Genomic DNA, 22,372 nt, shown 5'->3' with positions numbered 1-22,372 from the left:
CATGTCTCAGATCTATAAAAGTCGACTTTTGCTCTTGATTATCATCAAATGGGCGTCACTGCATAGATATACCATGGAGGATTCGTTATATTCCTCCTTACTGCTGGGCTTCTCTCGTCATCCTGTAATATCAGCTCGCTAGTAAGCGAAACAGCCTCCACTCCTGCCAGCGCTTCCTCTTGACTCTAAATATAGGGACAAAGTAGTTTGGTTTAGCAGTTTATGCATCCTGCATGTAAGGATGTAATATGAAGTAATATCATAGCGTGTTTCTCTCTCGCAGCCTGGGTTCTGCTCGCTGGCTCCCGCGGCTGTTCTCGTATAAACTAAGCCAAACATCGAAGACATCGAAAAAGGAACAACCAGCGAGCCTCACCACAGCCACCAACGAACAGACAAGCCAACAGGACGAAAAAGACTTCTCTCGCTTCTTCCGTCTACGCTCGTTTGCCTGATTCTCACGAAAAGAAAAGAAAAAAGGGCCTTTCTTTCGCTTTCACACGGCCTTTTCGCTAACCAAAGAGCCTAGTTGGGTGGCTTGCTCTGCTTCCTCCTTTATAAACGCCCGTAGAAGGAAAACCACCGTGGCTCAGATCTTTTCGCCCAAAACTCCACCAGGGGGGAAAAAAAAGGCTCTTCTCTCTTTTCTCTCTCTCAGCCGTCATGGTCCTGTTCTTTCGTTGAAAAAGGCCCGGTAAGACCCTGCTCCTTGTCCCTTCGTTGTTGGCTTCGTTGTAGGTTGGAGTCTGACTTCTAATAGACAGGAACAACGGTATTTTTTATTTCGAAAGGCTATCAGAAAACAAAACTTGCGTCGAACGGAGGCTGCATTGTAATAACCGGTGGATGAGAGAGGGAGTTCTCATCCAGCTGCACCGATTGGCGGTGAAATTATACACTTAATCAGGATATTGTACGGGGGGATTCCTTGATATATATATATCGATTACAAGGAAAAACAAAAGACGAAACATGGGCAGCCAGCCTCCGCCTCTCTCGCCTCCGCTGCCCGTCTACCTGCGCTCGACACCGACGAGGAAACCTCACCCGGTCCTGCCACCGGATGGCCAGGACAGCAGTGTTGTTATTCACGGAGGACCTGTCTCGCCAGTGAGGATAGACGCTGGCATACCGCAACCACAGCCTTCCAGTGCAGAGATGGGCCATACCACCAACGGTCAGCTACACGACACTCAGGAGAGCGGCAGACGGACGGCAGAAGGACGAATCGACGGCGATGGTGATGGACCACGGACGGACAGCCCGGACAGACAGACTGCGGATGACAGGAGAGAGAGTGACGAAAGTATCGAGCCGTACCAGCCGCTCCAGTACCACCACCAGCCTTTTCACGAGCATGTCCGGAGTGCCAGTGCAAGTGCCAGCATCTCCTCTCGCTCTTCTAGCAACCGCAACATCCACGGTGACTATCTGGGCATCCCTCACTCCAGCAGACGCTCCCCACATACCCGCGCGGGCAGCTCCCACTCCCACTCAGATATCCGCCCACTCTCCTTTGTCGATTTGCTGAATGTGCCTTACCCGCAACCTCCTCCAGCCGCCAATGCCTTCAGCAACGCCCAGTTACGCTCAGCCGTGGGCAACAATGCGTCCCTGCTCAGCCAGAAGCAGACCTTTGACATGTATCTGGCCAACGTGAAGAAGACCAACGACCCTGGCGCCCAGTACGAGTTTGCCGTCTTCATGATACATGCCGCCCAGGACATAGACCAGGCCGAGGCAGCAGAAGGGAACAACAACAACAATAACAACAACAGCAGCAGCAGCAGCAGCAGCAACAACAACAACAACAACAACCCAGCAAAGGGGGAAATCTCGCGTGCTGAGCTGCTCCGTGAAGCCAAGGGGATCCTGCAGCGCCTGTCGGACAGAAGTTACCCTTACGCACAGTACTACCTTGCCGACGGTCTTGCCTCCGGTCTCTTCAACAAGGGCAAACCGGACCATGACAAAGCCTTCCAACTTTTTGTTGCGGCAAGTAAGCATGGCCACGCCGAAGCCGGATACCGTGCCGCCCTCTGCTACGAGTTCGGCTGGGGAAGTAAACAGGATGGCGCCAAGGCTGTGCAGTTCTACCGCCAGGCTGCCTCTAAAAACCACCCGGGGGCTATGGCCAGGCTCGGTCGTGCTTGTCTAGCCGGAGATATGGGGCTGGTAAAACGATACCGTGAGGGACTCACCTGGCTCAAGCGAGCTGCTGAGTCCGCTGATGTCCAGTACAATGCTGCACCTTTTGAACTGGGCCTGCTACACGAGGCAGGATACGGAGACGATGTCTTCCAGGACGAGTCCTACGCAGCACAGCTGTTCACGAAGAGTGCGGAGCTAGGACATGCGGAGGCTAGCTACCGTATGGGTGATGCCTACGAGCACGGAAAGCTCAATTGCCCTCGAGATCCGGCCCTGAGCGTGCATTTCTATACCGGGGCAGCACAGCTAGGCCACCCGATGGCCATGATGGCCTTGTGTGCGTGGTTCATGGTCGGCGCCGAACCGATCCTGGAAAAGGACGAGAACGAATCCTACGAATGGGCTAGACGGGCTGCCGAGTGCGGTGAGTCCTATGCATGTTTACTCTTTTTTATCAGTATACATACTAATACCATATCAGGCCTGGCGAAAGCAGAGTACGCAGTCGGCTACTTCACCGAGATGGGCATAGGATGTCGTCGTGACCCTCTAGAGGCGAACGTATGGTACGTCCGCGCCGCAGACCATGGTGATGAGAGGGCAAAGCATCGTATAGCCGCCATCCGAGCTGCCGCTTCTGGAGCTGACCCTGCCTCTGCCGCTTCCCGCCGTCTCACTAAAAATGGTTCGTCCCTCCGTTCAGCCCCCGTATCTATAATGCATGTACTAACAATGCTACTACAGGGGATAAACCAAAAGGAAAACGATTCGGTCTATTTTAACACTCCTTCTCACATTCAACCATGTTAAGCGCGCATCCCTTTCTTCACCCTTTTTTTTCTTTGGCTCCTCGCACATCTCTTCTTTCTTGCATCTTGACCTTTAACGTCTATATCTCGATTTTGGTCCTCGCCTCCTTTTCTTAACCCTCGCATACTTCTTGATTGACTTTTATGGCAAGACCTGCGTAGTAACTTAATACCACATATACAACATCCATCCTTCTACATGCATTGTGCGGCGGTCCTTTTCTATATACTAGCAACCACTCCATCTCTGCCCTTGCACCAGCTGCCTTTTTCCTGCTTTTTATCGCTTCTTGTCCATGCATATACACATATTTTGTCCTACCTTGGATTCTTGCTTGTTTCATCCAATGCATAATAATCAACCAACAGGAGACTCCCGGCTCTATCTGGCTCTATCTTGACTTTGACAAAAGGAAATACTATCTTCATCTTCAGCATTCATCTTCAGCAATGAATTACTTCTCTATGTTTGGCGGAAACATACAGGATCTTTTTTTTTTTTTTTGGGAATTGAGAGTTGCATTGTCATATTATATAGTTAAGCATGCCCGAGCCCAACGCCATCTATCTAGTCTATAGCATTAAAATAATAAACACAATCATGACCGGTACATGAAGATAAATAAACAAAAAGAAAAAGCAAGGAAAGGATATCGTCAGGTTTTCTCAGTAGGGTTGACGGAGGCCTGCGAGGCCATGGCTGTCTCTACGGTTGATGCTCGATCCTTCTTCTCGACCAGTGTCTGTTCCGAATCAATCCCCTGATTTAAATCATATGAGGCAGTCAAGAGACTCAGCAGCCCCCCGATAGCCATCAATACGCAGCAGACAATCCAGACAAACCTCAAACTGCCCGTGAATGCCTCCTTAAGATGGATCTTCTGGGGGCCATCCGGCATGGCGCGAACAGCCTGCACCAGCACTGCGGCATCCTTGCTCAGGGCCTCGGCGATACCTGGCGCAGAAAACTCTGGATATTTCTGTAACTTGGCTACCATGCGGTTTTGGAAAATGACGCCTCCGATAGCTACACCGATGGCCTGGCCAAAGGCGCGGAAGAAGCTGAACATTGCTACCGCCATGGACATGTGGCCCTTTAGGGCGGATGCTTGGATGGCGAAACCCAGGCCTGGGAAGAGCATGCCTAGTCCCACGCCAGCGGGGAGCATGAGGAATATCCATCCGGCTACGCTGGTGGTGACCTTGAGGATGGCGAAGAGGCCTAGGCCAAGGGTGCTTAGGAAGAATCCAGCCCAGATGGACCAACGGTATCTACCGGTCAGGGTGGTGATGATGCCCACGACCACAGCGCTGGGGGCGACGGTGAAGCTGAGTGGGAAGAGCGCCACGCCAGACAGGATGGGTGAGTATTCCTTGACTGTCTCGAAGTAGAGAGGCATGTAGTAGAGGCCGCACCAGAGGACGAGGCCGTGCAGTACCGTCTCGATATACGTGACTATGGCGGTGCGAGTTACAAAGACAGTGACGGGTATCATAGGGTCGGTAGCGATGTATTTCTCATAGAGCATGAAGCACACCAATCCCACGATACCTAGGATCAACGGCACCAAAGTACGCCAGGAGCTCCAGTCGTACATGACTCCTCCCCAAGTGACGGGGATGAGGAAGGAGACGGCAGATGCGATGAACAGCACAGCCCCGATGTAGTCTATCCTTCGTAGTTTGCTGGCCAACGAGTCCGGAATACCAGTGAGCTTGAAGAAGAGCACGATGAAGACAAGACTGATTCCGACAAACGGGAAGTTGATGTAAAAGATCCATCGCCAGGAGACGTTTTGAGAGAATCCACCGCCCAAGACGGGCCCTAGGACCGACCCAAGACTCCACATCGAGCTCAGGATGCCAAAGTACTTCCCTCGCTCGCGCATGGGGACGATATCAGTGACGACTATCTCTGTGAGGGCGATCAAACCGCCTCCTCCGACGCCTTGGATTGAGCGGCCAACCAGCATCTGTGTGAAGTTCTGAGAGAGGCCAGAGACCAGAGTGCCGACAAAGAAGAAACTCAGTGCAATAAGGATGATGGGCTTCCGGCCGAATATGTTTGAAAACGACGCAAAGCTGGGTTGGAAGACTGTTCATCTCGTTAGTTCCTGGAACATATAAGCACAGTTCTGATCGATTGCGAACCTGTTGAGCATAGAAGGAATGACGTCCCGCTCCAGAAGGCCTCGATGGCAGAGCCGTGCAGTTTGCTAGCAATGATCTTGCATACCGAGTCAGCTGTTTATATCTGGATGAGTTGACCAAGGGTCTCACGTACAGGCAGTGCAACGGATATAGATGTCCCATCCAGGGCCACCATCAGAGTCAGAACGGCCAGCGTCAAGAAGATGAGCCAGGTACGCTTCGAGGGACGGAACTCTCCTATACCCTTCTCCGCACTGGCTGCAGACGAGTTGTCTGAGAGCGGCGGACCGCTGCGGTCTCCTTCGACTGTGAGGCTCATGCTGGTTTCAATCGCAGACAATTTTCAGTCTTGGTATAATAATTTGCTTTGTCGAACAAGCCATGATATCGAGCTAGCTATATAGATCTGCGCCTATATATATACATGTATGTATATATATGCCATCGATCGGAGATACCTGGGGGTTTGGTACTCCCGACTTGCCGTTCAACAAGATAAAGATTGAACGGGCATAAGAAGAGCCCATGATGGATGGGGAGAGATGTATTGCTCCATGCCGTATATCATGATAGCTTCAAGGACTCCGCCATAGATCCACAAGACCCAAGAAGAAACGACTTCCAGCTGGTCATAACGTTAAGCATGTGGCCATCTCTCCATCTATCCGGAGAGAGTTACGTGTGAAGCCTTTGGCCGGCCACGCCCATTGCCAGCAAAGAAGAAAAAGGGCCAGGTAGAGCTCCATTTCTTCTTACCGACTCACGCCATAAGCAAGCAGTCTCACCATCTCCCCGTCTACTGCTGTCTTCTATTGGACGAAGTCTCAAAATTAAGCATGAATCAAAGTTGAGCGGAAGAACCGGTCGGCCCGCGAATCGGAGTCAAGTTGCTCCGTCGGTAGAACGAAGATCCAGCTTGCTTCTCGTATAACTAAAGAGTACTAAAGAGAAGCTTTGTGGTGTATCATGACGTTGATGTAGCTTGATGTTCATGCAAATGTCGAAGACCAAAGATTGAGACGTCAAAACCTGGTAGAACAGGAAACTCTTCACATAGATTAAATATGAATACGGCTAATGCGCACATAAATACAACTCTCCTAATCCGACTCACTCCAAACACGTAAAGTTGCTCCACGGCCAGGGATTCAAAAGAGAAAAGGGAAGAAAGAAAAGGGGCAGCAAGGGAAGAAAGCTCATGCCATGCACTCCTGGTGTAAGCGGGGGAGGAAAGGAGTAAAGCAAAAAGGGGTGCATAAGACCTAGCTAGATGCTAACTGTACATTTATTGGAAGAGTTTAATACATCCCCAGTGCTGCTCGATGCCATATGGTCCAGGGTCCTTCCAGCGGTCATCAGTGAAGGAGAAGAAAACGGACTTGGATCCGACCTCCTCAACGAGAGATTTGATGGCCTCCTCCTGCTGCTGCGTTCCAGGCACGGCAAGCTTGTTAGGGCTACCCTCGGTAGGCCAACCAGTCTCAAGATTGAAGACATCCTTGCCAGGACAGATCTTGGCGAGAAGCTGGATCTGGCCGGCAACGAACTTACCACAGCTTGAAGCTTCGACGTCGGGGTTGAAGAAGCAATGGATGTTGGCGCCGAGGACATCAATGACGCCGCAGAGGGAAGAGCCGTGCGCCTGCCAGATATCGGTGGTCTCGGTGGTGGTTACGGGACCGCCGTAGCCGGCAGCCTGGAATGCGGTCTTGGAAGCGCTGATGAAGCCGGCGAGAGCGCCGGCGTCAGCGCGGCCAGAGTGGATGGACTCGTTACCGATGACGACGAGAACGACCAAATCCCACTGGCTCCAGGAGGTGATGTCGGTGACCTGTTTCTGGGCTCCAGCGATACCAGTTTCGGAAATAAAGACGCCAATGATCAACTTGAGGCCGTGGGCCCTGCAGGCGTTGCCAACGTTCTTGAGGCCATCGCAGTCGGAGGAGTAGATGCGAACTGTGTGGAAACCGGCTCCTGCAATGACAGAAATGTCGTCCATGACGGCGCTGGCGCCCTTGCACTGGCCATCATTGGTGTAAGGAGAGTAGGTCATACCCCATGTCTTACCACCACCGAGACCGCCGCCTGGGGGGTTGCTTGGCTTAGGGGTTGGAACCTTTGAAGGCTCTGGGACCTTTGATGGCTCTGGAGTTTTCGATGGTTCCGGTGCCTTTGGTGGTTGGGTTTCCTTTGGAGGTTCTGGGACCTTTGGTTGAGTTTCTTTTGGAGGCTCTGGGGCCTGGGTGGGATTCCCTGGGGCTGGAGATGAGCTCGGGGGAGCTGGGGCCGGGACGGGGGCTTGTGGTGGGACACTGGAGGTGCCTGGAGTTGGGTAGACGGTGACGGTGTTGACGGGCGGCTGAGTTTCTTCAGCGGGCTTAGAGATAGGAGCAGAGGCCGTAACATTAACGGTGACCGTGGTGAAGCTGGTCAGATGGACGGTGGTGGTGGATGTCACTGGTGTCGCTGGAGCAGGCAGTTCGACGACTTGAAATCACAGTCAGCACTCATTTCTGCGACCTATATCGGGATCATTTAAATATCGACATACGAGTTGGTTCACCCCAGTAGGTGGTGACTCTGGTGACGCAGACACAGCTCTCCTGGGCGGCTGGAGCAAGATCACGGCGATGGAATTTGCTATGGCCATGAGCGTGCGAATTGGCGATGGCAGAGCCTAGCAGCCCAACGGCCGCGGCAAACAGGGAAGCCTTCATGTCTCTCACTCTTTCGCTATCTCGCTATCTCGATCGTCTCTTTGTGGCGGGGCTATCTCGATAACAAGAAGAAGACGAGGAAGAAAGCGTTCAAGGTCGTTAAAGAGTGCCCGCTGAATGAGTGAAGCGGTAGTAAAGGGGTGTGGGAGTCCGAACGGAAGACCTGGGGATATGAAGGGAGGAAGAATTCAGAGGAAGGGAAATGAAAGGACCCGGAGCGGCCTTGCTAAGTATATATTAAGTACTCCGGACAAGGACCCCGTCTCTTAGTATAAAAAAGGGGGCGTCGCACCGCCTGTGGAAATTGCAACTTTGGCGTTCAAACCCCTTGGCGGGTCTTGCACAAGGGCTTCGCAGGCAGCCGGACGAAGAAGAATAATAAAACCCCCCCAAGGCACTAAGCAGACTAAGACTTAAAAGAGCGCTGGTCGTTTGAACTCCTCGCCCCTTTGTCCCTTTCTCTTTCGTTTCTTCTCTTCTTCATCGCTTCGTCTTCGTCTTTTCATATATTTGTTGACGTATTTTTGGTATCGTAAATACAGAAGTATAAAGATAAAGTGACCGTCCAAGCTGCCGCTTTGGGTGGCGGTGAGCCAGGTCCGCTGTTGTTCTCATTGGCTGGAAAACCACGCTCGGCAGGGGCAGAAACCGCTGGCAGAAACGGTATCGTAACGGCGATACGCCTTGAGCCCCGAAAAGCGAGGTGTGTGTGTATTATATCAAGAGCCAATATAAGTATTTATATATGTTGCCCTTCATTTCTCCTGGGCAAAGCCTTGTTGTCTTGTCTCTTGTTCAATAGTCTGATAGATGTCTGGATATGATGTCTTGGTCCCAGGATGTGGTAGGCTCCGTTCATACCGTGATGCTCCGCCGGAAAGAGTCGTTCCTGCGTTTCACCAAAGGGAAAAAGGACCACTCCCCTGTTCCCTGCTTCACTTTCGGTTTGCCCCCCCCCCCCCCCCCCCCTGCTAGGGCTTGGGGCTGGTCTGCCCTATCAAGGTCGTGTGCTGTGGTGCAGACCAACGCAAAAGAGAGGATCCACCTCGTGTCAAGCGCTATTTTTACCCGAATATCACGGAGATTCCCTTCTCCCTTGTCTGCCAGGGCTAGCAGAAAGGGCTCTTGGAAAAGCCTCGCAGGCTCGTTGGCCCCTTTTCTCGGCCAATCGTATCGTATACACGGAGTGTTGTATAAGTTGCTGTCTGTACAATATAGTAGCCATCTCCCTTCCTTCGACGTGGCGTTGTCACTCGCAGCTGTAAAATCGGAGTTGTGGCTGCACACCAAACTTTTGTTTTGGGGCGCCCTTCGTTTATTTTAATGCATCTCAGAGCATTCTTTTCTTTTCCCTCTCCTTAGTTTTATTGCGGCTCTGGCGCCATCTTTCTATACTTTGTTACCCCTCGTCGGCAATACCTTTTTTTTTTGGTCTGAAGATGTGTTGACATGTTGGCCACCGCTCTCACTAGATTCCTTGCGCAGTCAATGGCAACAGAAGTGTTATATATATTAGAGCAAATCTTAGTATAGCCAGGACGTCAGTCCATACGTGGTATATGACGTGTAGATCATGCTTCGTTGGGCCTTTACGCCGAATGTTTGTCTCTGGGCAAAGTTTGCCTCTCCTTGACTGAGCAGAAGATCCAACTCCACTGAGCTCGTCTAGACATGCGAGATCTCATCATGTAATATACATAGTACATACATTGATGATGCTGGTGTGTGCGTAAAAACCCAATCACGTCTTGACGCTGATCAGATCGGATTGGCAGGAAACTTCTTGGGTATCCGCGGGAGAATCCCGAGATTCCATCCACATGAGAGTTGAGCTTGATATGACCTGGGGGTGTCGGAAGCAAGGCTGTACACAATACCCGCAAGTCGAGGCCCTTTTTCCATCGCCGGCTATTCTTGGAACAACGCAGACATTTTCAATGCAAGGCCCCAAGATGACACACCCCTCCTCATGCGAGTCATCACACCGGAGATTAATCAGATATATTAGCTGTTGGCATCAGATCCAAACTCCTGAGATGTTTGGATATACGCATCATTCTTCATGCGGCAGGCCGTCCTGATGCCGTATTCAACTGGGCGTACGCTGGCTTTGACGTCCACGTCTCACGATACCGTGTATTCGTACCCGCACCGCAGGTCCTTTTCTGCTTGGTAGAAACCCTTGTCAGCCTTGCTCTCACCGCAGAGGTGGACTTACCAACATCGATGGAAATACTGACACCTCCCTCGTATACTCTTTTGTCTAATGCGAGGTACACGTCGGCCTTAAAACATTGCGCGCTTGCTCGGGATACACCTGCTGGATGCTTAACCATGACTAAAAAATCAAGCGGAAGAGAGTTTTGAAGGAAAGTCAATGTAGATAAGTTCGTACATAGCACTGTCGAAGGTTGGAGCACCTGTTGAGAGTGAAGAGGTCGTTGAAGTGATAGACGATGTCTTCGTTTTCGATACCTTCAGTGTTTGATATCCTTTCCTTAGTGTCAGATAAGTAACCCCCTGCGCCCGACCTTCTATGAAGGAGGCATCTTCTGTTAAAAAGCGAATAAACATTTATCAGGTATGAAGGGCCTCTAATTAATGAGAGTTGGTAGTTCATGGTGTCGAATAGTGGATGATGGATGGTGGATGTTGTAATTGTGGCATTAGATCTGTCAACTGGCTACGTGTCTCATCTTCAGCTACTGGGTCAGAAATATATAGCAAAATGGCCGTGAAAAGTGTGATATTTAATAGCATTCGATGGAATGAGATATATCAATTACAAAGCATAGCAGTAGTACATGGCTAGTTAAACATAAAAAAAATTCGAGATAAGACATTGGAACACACCCGAAGCAAAAGAGAGAGAGAGAAAAGGAGGCAACGATGACACGCCGGTTACAGTATTCCATCCATTCCCACCAGCCAGGTTAAATTTAACGTACGTCCGAGAAAAAGGTATAGCGAGGTTTGGTTCTCATGTCGATCAAAAAAGGGCGCCGGCGCCAGGTGCCTTGGGTGAATAGCAACTCCCGGATATGCATAATACAATAGAGAGGTATTTTAAAAGAGAAACAGAGAGTTGAGAATGTAAATGAAGTGGCGGTAAAAACCTCTCCCCTTTCTTATGCTGCTTTAGCAGGGTCAGCATCGGCGTCGCCCATCTCCTGGTCCTCGTCTGCCGGTGCCTCATTCTTCACTTTGCTGGCATCAGCATCTTTCTCGCGGCCAGCAGAGGTGGCTTTATCATCAGATTTGGAATCCGCTGCGGTATCCGCAGCAGCAGAAGAAGCTCGTGCGTTATCCTCAGTCACAGCGCCAACCCAGGTTCTGAATTGCTGGTTTGACCGGTCAACCTCATCTTTGCTTAGCCCACGAGCCCAAGTCGGGTTGTTCACAAATTTTCCTCTGAATCTGTCTCTGCGCTTCTCTTTCAGACTTGCGTACTCTCTCATGCCCTCGATAGCCGGAGACTCCTTGTTTGTTTCGTGGCGATACCACCAATCCTGAGTGCCAGTCTCATACAAGATGTTGTAGCTGTTAGCGCAGATGCGGATGACTAGACCGTCATGATGGACAAGGGGCTTGTAGAAGTTATTGTACTCCTCATCGGAGCCCATTTTTGGCGGGAGGTTACGTTTCAGGAATGGCATGCGCATGTCTGAGTACACCACTCCTTCGGTGGGATCTCTCATGGTATAGGCTGAGACGTAGTAAGACCATCGGGCTTCATGGCCGAGGCCGTCACTTTCCAGGGTGCTCTGATCTGGGGTTAGAAGCTGGACCAGAACATGTTTTGTAGCGGGAACCTGATGTAGATTTTGTTAGCATAAGTTAGTTGCATAAAACATATAGAAGGGCTCTTACAAAGGTAATGCGATAGATATCCCCCTCTTTGATCAATCGTTCGACCTGTTTGCGATACTGGAGTTCCTGGTTATGAGTTGTCTCCTCTTTCTCTCGCTCCTTGTAAAATAGATTGATGACATCGGATGTCCTATCCTTGACATCGCTGTTGAACACGCCACCAGCGTACTTTGCGATACCACCCAAAATCCTATCAAGTTGATAGAGTTGCCATCCATTTTTCATGTAGAAGCGGCGCAGGGTTTCTTCAAGATGCGATAGCTCCATTTGGCCCGTGATTGCCTCTTCACACATGCGGATGATTTGGTGGTACAGATTGGATTTTGGATCAGTGTCATAAAGAAGGTCAGATGGCGTTTTATCAATCATGCCTAGCTCTAGGGCGGCCTTTGGTGCCATGGCGCGACGAACAGCTTCGTGAGCCTCCTTTTCATACTGCTTCACATTCAGAAGACGACGATAAAGAATCTCAAAGGTGTACAGGAAGCAGTAAATGTTCAGGTTGCAGTAGAAATGGTGTATTTTCTTCTTGTAGGGCTCGTTTAGGGGGTATTCACGTTTCTGATGGAAGTTGCCGCGGGTAGGATGATCCATCCATCGCAACTCCGCAATATCAAAGTTATCACCTGAACGTGGGGCGGGTGTTGAATCATTCATCGATATAGGAGTTGAAGCTCGGCTAGCTGCTGCTGATCCGGCTCTGAGGTCTAGTTCCGGTCTATTAGACCTATCTGCATGTCTGTTGAGAACTTCACGAAGAAGCTCAAATTTCTTTCCACTTGTGATGCGTTTTGGTCTGATTGGCGCCTCATCCGGTGAGCTCTCGTCATCGGCATCCTCGCTTGCGGATGTGCTGTCATATACTTCAGACAGATAGTTTTTGAAAGCTTCACGATCTATTCCGAAGAATACGGGAATAAAATCCTTAATGAAAGCCATAACGCGCTGTGGATCGGCGCCGAAGCCAGCAGAACTGTGGTCCAGATAGCAGAGCAGCAGGTGAGCAGCATCAAGTACAACTTCCGAGTCCTCGAAGGCGAAGTCAAGCTGATAGTTGGGGACTTGAATTCCACTTCTGCGACGATTCCTTCCCTCTTCAAACTTGGTCTGTATCTCATGCTGGATATGTTTGGTTAAGAACAGCTTCTTATCATTACCCTTCATAATGATGGCCTGGTGATCCAAACTTCTCCAAAAGCCCTTCTGCATCTGCTCACGCCATACCTTATCCCATTCACGCTACGTTTTTGTTAGTATTAATACAAATATATTATAATGATCTTGGAAAGGTGTAATCATACCTGTGTGGCTTTCCATTCTTCGCATTTCTGCTTCAGCCTTGCAAGGACAATTGGTAATACGATGCATGGCCTAGCAAACATTTCCTCGATTACCCTCTGACCGGGTTCGCGGTCATATATCTTCTTGATGACCCTTCGGTAAATGGTTTCGCTCTGCCCCCCAAGGCCAGGTGGTAGCTTAAATGATGCCCTCTCGCTATCATTCATAAGCGAGATCTGTTGTACCAAGGGCTCCAGGAGCTGAATAGTACGAATACAAGCTTCGATATGGTGGTCGTAATCATGGCGATCTTCTTCAATACGGTGCAGTGCATCTTCATACTGATTCTTGCGATGTGCAACGAAGCCGGAGTCTTCTGATGCCCATGTCGGATGGGAGGCCCAGTCATCGTTCAGCACGCTTTTACATAACTCGTCACGACCACTGCAAGCCTTTTGGCGTTCACGCTTGGGTAAGAGACGATAGCTAGGCCCCAATGCGCGGCAGTGAGAAAGGTTGACAGATCCCGAATCAGGCTTGGCCTTGGGTTCGATGAGCTCGTCTTTCGGCTCAATGTGCATGAAGCGTTTGAACCAAGACATGATTTCTTGGTTGGCGCCAATGAAGCCGGCGGCACGGTTAACGAGGACATTGCGGTCAATGAGGTCTGCAGAGTAAAGGTTGCAGAGCTTGAGGAATTCGCCGAAAGTTTGTTTGTTGCCGATGAATTTTTTCACACGGTCAAAGAAGGCATACTCTTCGTGTGAGGGGGTGAGCGAGAAGCTTGGAGGGATCGGTTCAGGCAATGCTGGAACGAGTGTTGGTGAAATAGCAGGCTGGGAGTCAGCAGCAGATGGTTTATGGCTTAGCTTTGTTCGCTTGTTCATGCCCATCTGCTGTGAGGCATTCTTGTTCATCTGGTTGCCGTTCATATCACCAACAGCGGGAGGCATGCCCGGCATTCCACCTCCGACAGCCCCGGCACCTGGTGCGCCACGCCGCTTCTTATTCTCCTTGTTCGAATCCTTTACGTTAAATTGTCCTAGGGGCGGCATTTTGACATCACCTCTCGACATTTGAGGTTGTGGGAGTCCTGAAGTACCATAACTAGGTTCTCCGCGCACATTGCTGAGTATGGGAACCTCTTCTTGTGACTGACGGTTCGAGGTGGTAGCTTGAGCCTTTGCCTGGGCTGCAGATTCTGGTAGGAATTGTTTGAAGTCCTCCAAGAGATCAGGAGCAGCTCCGAAGAGGTGAGTGACCTGAGTATACACGTCCTGAATGGGTTTGGATTCGCGTTGATATGTTTGTAATATTTCGAGGAATTGTTTGTATATCTCAGGTGAGTCGGAGAAGCGGTTCTATTGACAGGAAAGTTAGTGGGATATAGTTTATCAAACAGAGTATTTTAGGAAGTTACCTTAATTTTATTAACATAGCTAATGGCATGGTTAAACTCGACGGGTCCACGCTTTGCGGCATCGACTTGACCGGGAAGAACGCCAGAAGGCCCAATACCACCAGCAAGGGAGTTCATCGGCTGCGAGGGACCAGGTGTATGAGAACCTGGCGGAAGCTGCACCATTGGTTGCCGCCCTGCGGCAGTGGCTACAGAGACCGCATTCTGCAGCTGTGAGACGCCTCGCTGTTCTTGTTGATGAGCCATTGCCGCTGCATCACTGGGAGTTTGTTGGTCATGTTGGGCCTGGTAATCATACTGCGTGTCCTGCGATGAATTATGTCGAGACTGCTGCTGTTGTCCGTACATTCCGGTAGCCATGTGCTGCGACTTGGGTGAGTATGAGCCTGCAGCGCCTGGCGGATGGCCCTGCTGCTGCTGTTGCTGCTGCTGGACATGACCATGCTGCCATGCACTGCGTGGTTGATCGTAATACTCTGGGCGTGAGGGGGGAGCAGAGGCTGCTGTGGGACCAGCTGCTTCAGGCGCCCCTAGCGAAGGCCGCGAAGCTGATTGCATGGAGATGGTATTTGTCCCTGAGGGGGTGGTGACGCGAATCGCATCCGGGTTATCGTCTGTTCCGCATTCTATGCGGTAGCCAGGCGGCAGGAAGGTATTAAAACCCTGAATCAGAGCAGGGTGTCCATTGAAGAGAGTCGAAACGCGCTGGATCACACCAGGAGTATCAATACTAACGAGAGATGGTTAGCATTCCTAATATGTATCACAGCCATAACTTGACGTACGCTTGACTCTTGAAATCCTTCATGATATCGAGGAACCTGTTGTATACTTCGGGCTGCTCGACGAAGCGGACCTTGACCTGGTCCAAATAGCTGAGAGCATCCTGTTTGTTAGGACCCATTAGTGCGAATTCAACTAAATAGTAAGTCGATGTCGATAATCCCCAGAGAGGGGCGGAATTGATTATATCCAACAAAAAGGAAACATAGGAAAATGGGTAAAAAATATCCAAGGTAGAGGGAGGTAGACACGAAGATTAAGTGTTAAGTGCATAAATCAATGATATATGAGGTCTGGGGCAAGTGAAGTCAACCCGACCGTAGACTGTTTTAGCCTGGTGAATGGAATGTCACGGCATATTCCATTCCCAAATACATCAGTTTGATCGGCTGATGTGAGCATGTTCGCCAGCGAGCTTTCATTTTCATTGTATGTATTCCATTCATACACCAACATAGCCTTTTTTTTCGCACAAGGGAGAAGATGGAAAGAAGAGGGGGAATTTCAGCAAGTTTTTCAATGACTTACATTTAATATGGGCTGCTGGCCCTGGGCCAAAGCTGCAACACTCCCTGGAACCTGCGAAGGGCCGGAGTTGAAAGACAGAATCGGCTGCGAGGGTTGGAGATACTGGCGAGGTGGACCTTCACTGTGTTGCATGGAGCTTCCAAACAGGTTAGAAGGCTGGTTTGAAGCTTGAATGGACGGCTGTGGCGCGCTGGTTGCCGAACCCAGGTTCGATAGCAGCCCATTGGGCCCATGGATGGAACTAGGAACCTTTGAGGCGACTGGCTGGTGAATGGGGATGGAACCGGTGTGGCTCTGTACCGGATGCTGCTGCTGCTGCTGCTGTTCACGATGATACCTATCAGCCATTTCACGCTCTCGTTCACGCATCTCGTTTTCCCTTTCCATCTCTCGTTCGAGCTCAAGCATGTCCATCTCCCTCTGACGAGGCCTGCGTTCGCGTTCACGTTCACGTTCACGGTCACGGTCATGACTTATCGACGATGGGGGCGAGGTATGCTGGATCGACTGACCGATACCGGGCAGTGCGTGACCTCGTCCTAGAGGTTGTTGCTGATGTTGGCTATAACGCGGAGGTTGTTGTTGTTGCTGCTGCTGCTGCTGGTGTGATGGAGGAGCAGCTGAGGCGCCCTGGGTGAGATCCGCAAGAGTCGGCAGAGAGTGACTTGACTGGCTTGCGGAATGATATGGACCTATGGCGGGGGATTAGTCGTCGCTAGATTGATTGCCATGCCGAGATAGAACGGCAGGCAGGTCCTATGGCAGGCGTACCTTGCGGCGGAGGAAGGGTTCGCGACGGCTGTTTCGACGCCGGATCATCCAAGGGAGTGTTTTGCCTTTTTTTTTTTGCGCGCAAAGCGTCCCGTCAGCTCAGATGGTGTCTTGCAAACCAGGCGAAATTGCCCACACGACAAGTATACGAACAGACAACCATGATAATGGTGGTGGAAGATGGGGGAAATGACAATGACATACCCAAAAGCACCCACGGGCCGCGCTGACTGCTGGCCCATCTGGTCTACATGGTGAGGCTGCGGGCCACCAGCCGGATGCCACCCATCTTTACCTGACGGATTCATACGGTCCACACGCCGAACAGCCAAGTCTCGAGATATGGTCGAGGTGAAAACGAAGCTATAGCCGTTCGACTGGACTCAGCTCGACCAGCAGCGAGCCAAGTGGGAGGGAGAGAGGGTGGTAAAAAGAGGGTCGCTTTCAGGGGCGAGCTACGGCGCTGCACATGGGACGAGGACGGTAAATGGCGCCAGAGTCGAGCGCCAGCAGAGGTCGTTGATATCGAGATAAACTGGATTAACGAGCTGGCTGTACCAGCTAAACTGATTGTTGGTGTTCGAAAGAAGCTGGGGTTTATTGCTCGTAGTCTCTTCGTCGTCTTCTGCTTCTTCGCACGCCGGAAAACTCAAAAAATAAAAAAAAAAAGCTGGACGATAGCGTGGAGGGCGGTGAGAGCGCGGCGCTTTTTTTCTGCCAACCAAACTTGTCCTTTTTAGGTTTAGTGTGAGACCTGGGCACGTGACCCTTCATCGACGTCATCTCCCGTGACTTGCTGACAAAAGTATGAAGCAAGCATGTCGCGTTTATATGTTTGTATAGAGATGGAATAGAGGAAGATGTATGTATGTAGAGCTTGGTCTGCAGATGAACTCCACGGAGAACAAATACTAAAGCACAGGAGTTGATACATCTCCATTGCAGGTGGCCATGTATGCATACTACTCGGCACATGTGTATAGTATGGCAGTGTCCAGTATGACCAGTCGCATTATCACCGTTACAATCGACGTTCTTCATCGTCTTCTCATCCTGTTCTACACACGTGACCAAAGGAGCTAACATCACATGCAATCGGGAGCTCCTTTCGACCTGAACCGTCACATGTTATGGGCTTTCTAGTCGCAAGTTTCTAGAAAAGCCCTCCGCTACTCCCGCTCGCCCACTCGCACGATAGCATCGACTCCTTTCTCGTCCACAGAGAAACTGTAGCGACTCGATCTTCCCTCATCTTTCAACCTTAAAAAATGAACTCCGGGGAAAAATGCCAAGATTATGCCAAGACTCGTCCGGGGAAACTACGGGCCGTCGTTATTCCGGTGTTTGCTTACATGTGCAATCGTATGATTGGCCAAGAAAGGCTCCACTTGCTGGTACCTCGGCTCAAAGCGTCGGCCTTTCCCATCCATCCTGCTGATATCAACCCTTCTCTTCTTCCCTTCTTCCTCTTCTTCCACCAACTTTTCCCTCTTTTTCCCCCTTCAGTCACGCCGTATATACCATTTGACCCTTTTTCTCTTGTCGTACAGTGCTATCTCACAGACTCACAATGGCTCCAAGGGTTATCGTCGTTGGTGGTGGACGTATGCTGTACCCTCCCCCCTCACATCACCAAGAAAGAGCTGACCAGCTTTCTTAGTGTCCGGCCTCAGCGCTGCTCACACAGTTTACCTGAACGGTGGTAACGTTCTGCTGCTGGATAAACAGAGTGAGTGCCTTCTTTGTGTCGGTATATGGGTAGATCGCTCGTTAACCGGGTGGTTTAATAGACTTCTTTGGTGGAAACTCGACCAAGGCCACCTCCGGAATCAACGGAGCTCTCACGCGCACTCAGGTTGATCTCGGTATCCAGGATAGTGTCAAGCAGTTCTACGAGGACACGCTCAAGTCTGCCAGAGACAAGGCTCGGCCTGACCTGATCAAGGTGCTCACATACAAGTCTGCATCCGCTGTCGAGTGGCTGCAGGATGTCTTCAACCTCGATCTGACTCTCGTGTCTCGACTCGGGTACGTCGATATATAATACAATCACGCTCCAAGCGTAGAGAGAGGCCGAGGATTACTGACAAAGTATTAGTGGACACTCCTTCCCCCGCACACACCGTGGCCACGATGCCAAATTCCCCGGCATGGCCATCACATACGCCCTGATGCAGCGACTCGAGGAGCTTACCGAGAAGGACCCTGAGCGCATGAAGGTGCTCAAGAAGGCCAGAGTCGTTGCCGTCAACAAGGAAGGTAACCAGGTCACTGGTGTCACTTACGAGTACAATGGCGAAACCCACACCGAAGACGGTGTCGTCGTGCTTGCTACTGGTGGTTACGCCGCCGATTTCACCGAAACCTCGCTCTTGAAGAAATGGCGACCAGATACCCTTGGTCTGTCCAGTACCAACGGTGTTCACGCCACTGGCGACGGCCAGAAGATGCTCATGGCCATTGGCGCCAACGGCATCGACATGGACAAGGTCCAGGTTCATCCTACCGGTCTCATTGACCCTAAGGACCCATCATCCAAGTGGAAGTTCCTTGCCGCCGAAGGTACGTCTTATTTTGTTTCCCTAGTCCGATCTACCATGCATGCTGACTTTTCTCTAGCTCTGCGTGGAGAGGGTGGTATCTTGCTGAATTCTGACGGCCAACGGTTTGCTGACGAACTCGGCCACCGTGACTATGTGTCTGGCCAGATGTGGAAGGAGAAGGAAAAGGGCAAATGGCCCATCCGTCTCGTCCTCAACAGCAAGGCCTCCAATATCCTTGACTTCCATACCCGCCACTACTCTGGCCGTGGTCTCATGAAGAAGATGACTGGAGCCGAGCTCGCTCGCGAGATCGGCTGCGGCGAAGACGCTCTCCGCAAGACCTTTGACGAATACAACGCCATTGGCGGCGGCAAGAAGCCCGACCCATGGGGCAAGAAGTTCTTCCACAACCTCCCCATGCAAGTTGATGACACCTTCCACGTTGCCCTAATGGAACCCGTCCTTCACTTCACCATGGGTGGCATTGAGATCAACGACAAGGCTCAGGTGCTGAACAGCGAGAAGAAGCCGTTTGACGGTCTCTTCGCCTGCGGCGAGCTTGCCGGCGGTGTCCACGGTGCCAACCGTCTTGGTGGCTCTTCCCTGCTCGGCTGCGTCGTCTATGGCCGTGTGGCCGGTGACTCTGCCAGCCAGTACCTCTTCCAGAAGCTCCTCAAAGATCCTGCCTCTGCCAGCGGCGGTGCTCAACAGCGTCTGAACCAGATATCCCTGCACATCGACCCCAGCCAGCCAGGCAAGGTATCGGTCGAGTGGAGTGCCCCGTCAGGTAAGCCTAGCACCACCCAATCCCTTGCTGCCCCAGGCGCGGCGTCGACATCGTCGTCGTCTGCATCTGCTGCACCGGCTCCATCCGCTTCCACTGGCGCTGGCGCTGGTGCCTCCGCTTCCGAGCCAGTGGCCGCTGATGTCGCAAACTTCAAGGTGCCCGAGAAGGAGTTTACGATGGAAGAGGTGGCGAAACACAATAAGAAGGACGACCTCTGGATCGTCGTCAAGGGCGTAGTGATGGATGTGACGAACTGGTTGGACGAGCACCCTGGTGGAGCGCAGGCCTTGTTCAGCCATATGGGACGAGATGCTACCGAGGGTAAGTTTAATTATTTTCTAGAGCACGATGTGACAGATGAACAGCGACTAACGATCATCTAGAATTCAAGATGCTGCACGACGACGAGGTTATTCCAAAGTACGCTGCCGGGGTCGTCATTGGTCGCGTAAAGGGCCAGAAACCCAGCTTGGAGTACTAAGTTTTTGAGCATGTATTTATAATGCATCTACCGTCTTCTTTTTTCTCTTTGTATGCCACATCTGATGGATGTACTTTTACGAGCCCAAGTTTCATATTTTGCCGTCTACTGGAAATGTTACTCCACATCTTCTATAGTATAGTTCCATATCGTACACTCTTATCGTAAACATGACAGCTACGGCATCTTCCTCTCCTTTATGTGTGCCAACACCATCCTCAGCCTCGCCACGGCAGGCCCGTCGCCCAAGGCCTGCTCCCCCTTCTCTGATCTCTCCTGCACCTCCCGCCTCGCCTCTTCCACACACGGCTTCAGATGGCCCCATACGACGTCGTGATATTCTGCATTTAGATCCAACCACTCTGCTACACCGGGTAAGTCGCGCAGATGCTCTGCCTGCGACTGCGCGGGGACATTGCGCAGGGAAGAAAGAACAAAATCGATATCTGGTATCAGAGACGTAGACGATATCGATGGCTGCTGTCGGCCTGCCGTAAGAAAGCCCGCATCTGGCTCTGTTTCCAGTTCCGGTTCCAGTTCCAGTTCCTCGTCAGGGTGAGATAGCGGATCAAAGGATGCAGAAGACAGTAGATCCGACACGGCCTGGCCGTCCATCCGTTCCTGTTCCGCAAACGATCGAGACGCTGTTGAGGCGGTGGTATCCATGGCAGCAGCCTTCCAGACAGAATCGAACCTCTCTTCTCCCCCCTCCTGTCTTGCTTTCCCCTTGGAGGCCGAGACGTCGTACATCCCGCCCTCACCGTCACCGACCAAGCCGCCCAGATGGAACTCCCGTTCCGAACGAGACTGCATCTCTGGCGGGGGCCGTTGAGATCGAAAGCCTGACAAGGCCGTCGATCTATGGGTAAAGCCACCGTCTACCACGCCCGCTGGGCCAGTGGCTGAAGTAGACGTAGACGCTGATGAAGCGGCACCCTTGTCGGAGCTAGAGACACTTGCCAGAGAAGAAGAGACATCCCTTGCAAAGGCGTACGAGCCGGATGGTGCTGACGAAGGGGGTGAGATGGCTGATCTCAACAGCCCTGCCGCAGATGACTGGATCCTCCCGGCCATGGAAGCAGAAGTAGAAGTCTCTGAACTCGGATCTTGGCCATTCTGACGGTGCTTTGCCTCGGAGGGCTTCCCTGGCTTTTCCTGCTGCTTCTCTTCCATGTCTTCCTGGAGAAGTTGGTATCTAGGTAACTAACGGGGGGGGGGGTTAGCAGGTGTATTTATATAGATTATGATGTAACTCTTGGATACCTAAGTTAACTTGCATGTGACGATGTCTTCTTGTCTCTCTCTGTACTTGTCTCTATACAGACGTCTCTCTCCGTCTTTCTATCCTGCCGCCGTCATCGAGTAAGAGCCGATTTTGTCCGTCCGTCTGTCTGTTTGGTGGCGCAGGTTGAGTGACCAGAGCAAGTGACGGTCTCCATCTTCACCTTCACCATCACAACTTCTAACAGCGATAAAGCCAGAGTAAGTCTTCTTCTTCTTCTTCTCTTCTCTTCTTCTCTTCTTCATACTACATGTCCTTACGTGTCTAACAACATCTTCATCTTCATTGGCTTCTTCCGCCGTTTTCTGACTTCATCTTCGCTCCTCTGCTCTTTAGCCTGTCAATTGCGAGTATCGCCACCTGCTTCACTGCTCTCTGCCTTGCTCGCTAGTTATATAGTTATATTAACTGACTGCCTGGCAGTCTGCCTCTTCTCTTCTTCTCTTCTTCTTCCCCCGCTCGGACTTCCCACGCCTTGTCTCTATCATCTTGCTCCTGGTCTGTATATCCCTTGGTTCATGTTCTCTACCTAGTCATCTCTTTGTCTCTCTATCTCTGTCTCTCTCTCTCTGTCTCTCTGTCTCTCTGTCTCTCTGTCTCTCTGTCTCTAGTTGTCTGTGTCTGTCTGTCTGCTGCTGCCGCTGCTACTGCTGTCCAAGTAACATCCCAGCCCAAAGAACGCAAAGGCAGCAAGGAAAAAGAAAAAAACTCCCTACATCTATTCATCTGCTCTTCTCCTTCTCATGAATGAACCGGACATCTTTTGCTAACAGCCTTGTTGTCTCTTCAGTTCACCCG

General features: G+C 51.2%; 7 protein-coding genes across 7 annotated transcripts; 2 read left to right on the top strand and 5 right to left on the bottom strand.

Moving 5' to 3' along the window:
- Positions 1–972: 972 nt before the first annotated feature.
- MCYG_02609 (protoplast regeneration and killer toxin resistance protein) lies at positions 973–2,933 on the top strand (the record flags this gene model as incomplete). The annotated part of the gene is made up of 3 exons (XM_002849629.1): positions 973–2,575; positions 2,633–2,836; positions 2,896–2,933. 3 exons carry the CDS (start codon positions 973–975, stop codon positions 2,931–2,933), a joined length of 1,845 nt encoding a protein of 614 aa, XP_002849675.1.
- A 683-nt stretch (positions 2,934–3,616) lies between these two features.
- On the bottom strand, positions 3,617–5,430 carry MCYG_02608 (conserved hypothetical protein; the record flags this gene model as incomplete). The annotated part of the gene is made up of 3 exons (XM_002849628.1): positions 3,617–5,055; positions 5,112–5,187; positions 5,245–5,430. 3 exons carry the CDS (start codon positions 5,428–5,430, stop codon positions 3,617–3,619), a joined length of 1,701 nt encoding a protein of 566 aa, XP_002849674.1.
- Positions 5,431–6,396: 966 nt separating this feature from the next.
- On the bottom strand, positions 6,397–7,828 carry MCYG_02607 (beta-glucosidase 5; the record flags this gene model as incomplete). The annotated part of the gene is made up of 2 exons (XM_002849627.1): positions 6,397–7,598; positions 7,663–7,828. The coding sequence occupies 2 exons, from the start codon at positions 7,826–7,828 to the stop codon at positions 6,397–6,399; spliced, it is 1,368 nt and encodes a 455-aa protein (XP_002849673.1).
- A 1,468-nt stretch (positions 7,829–9,296) lies between these two features.
- Positions 9,297–10,164, bottom strand: MCYG_02606 (uncharacterized protein; the record flags this gene model as incomplete). Its single annotated transcript, XM_002849626.1, has 3 exons — positions 9,297–9,493; positions 9,537–9,692; positions 10,047–10,164. 3 exons carry the CDS (start codon positions 10,162–10,164, stop codon positions 9,297–9,299), a joined length of 471 nt encoding a protein of 156 aa, XP_002849672.1.
- Positions 10,165–10,956: 792 nt separating this feature from the next.
- Positions 10,957–16,789, bottom strand: MCYG_02605 (transcriptional repressor Sin3p; the record flags this gene model as incomplete). The annotated part of the gene is made up of 8 exons (XM_002849625.1): positions 10,957–11,640; positions 11,699–12,937; positions 13,000–14,340; positions 14,400–15,129; positions 15,185–15,285; positions 15,711–16,402; positions 16,482–16,546; positions 16,686–16,789. The coding sequence occupies 8 exons, from the start codon at positions 16,787–16,789 to the stop codon at positions 10,957–10,959; spliced, it is 4,956 nt and encodes a 1,651-aa protein (XP_002849671.1).
- A 1,262-nt stretch (positions 16,790–18,051) lies between these two features.
- MCYG_02604 (fumarate reductase flavoprotein subunit) lies at positions 18,052–20,194 on the top strand (the record flags this gene model as incomplete). The annotated part of the gene is made up of 5 exons (XM_002849624.1): positions 18,052–18,085; positions 18,142–18,210; positions 18,272–18,509; positions 18,580–19,043; positions 19,101–20,194. The coding sequence occupies 5 exons, from the start codon at positions 18,052–18,054 to the stop codon at positions 20,192–20,194; spliced, it is 1,899 nt and encodes a 632-aa protein (XP_002849670.1).
- Positions 20,195–20,469: 275 nt separating this feature from the next.
- Positions 20,470–21,465, bottom strand: MCYG_02603 (conserved hypothetical protein; the record flags this gene model as incomplete). Its single annotated transcript, XM_002849623.1, has 1 exon — positions 20,470–21,465. One exon carries the CDS (start codon positions 21,463–21,465, stop codon positions 20,470–20,472), a length of 996 nt encoding a protein of 331 aa, XP_002849669.1.
- Positions 21,466–22,372: the final 907 nt, after the last annotated feature.

The sequence above is a fragment of the Microsporum canis genome, genomic scaffold (assembly GCF_000151145.1).
Source record: "Microsporum canis CBS 113480 supercont1.2 genomic scaffold, whole genome shotgun sequence".
NCBI classification, from domain to species: domain Eukaryota; kingdom Fungi; phylum Ascomycota; class Eurotiomycetes; order Onygenales; family Arthrodermataceae; genus Microsporum; species Microsporum canis.
Note: the sequence above shows the minus strand (reverse complement) of the source record. Positions and strands in the feature narration are given on the sequence as shown.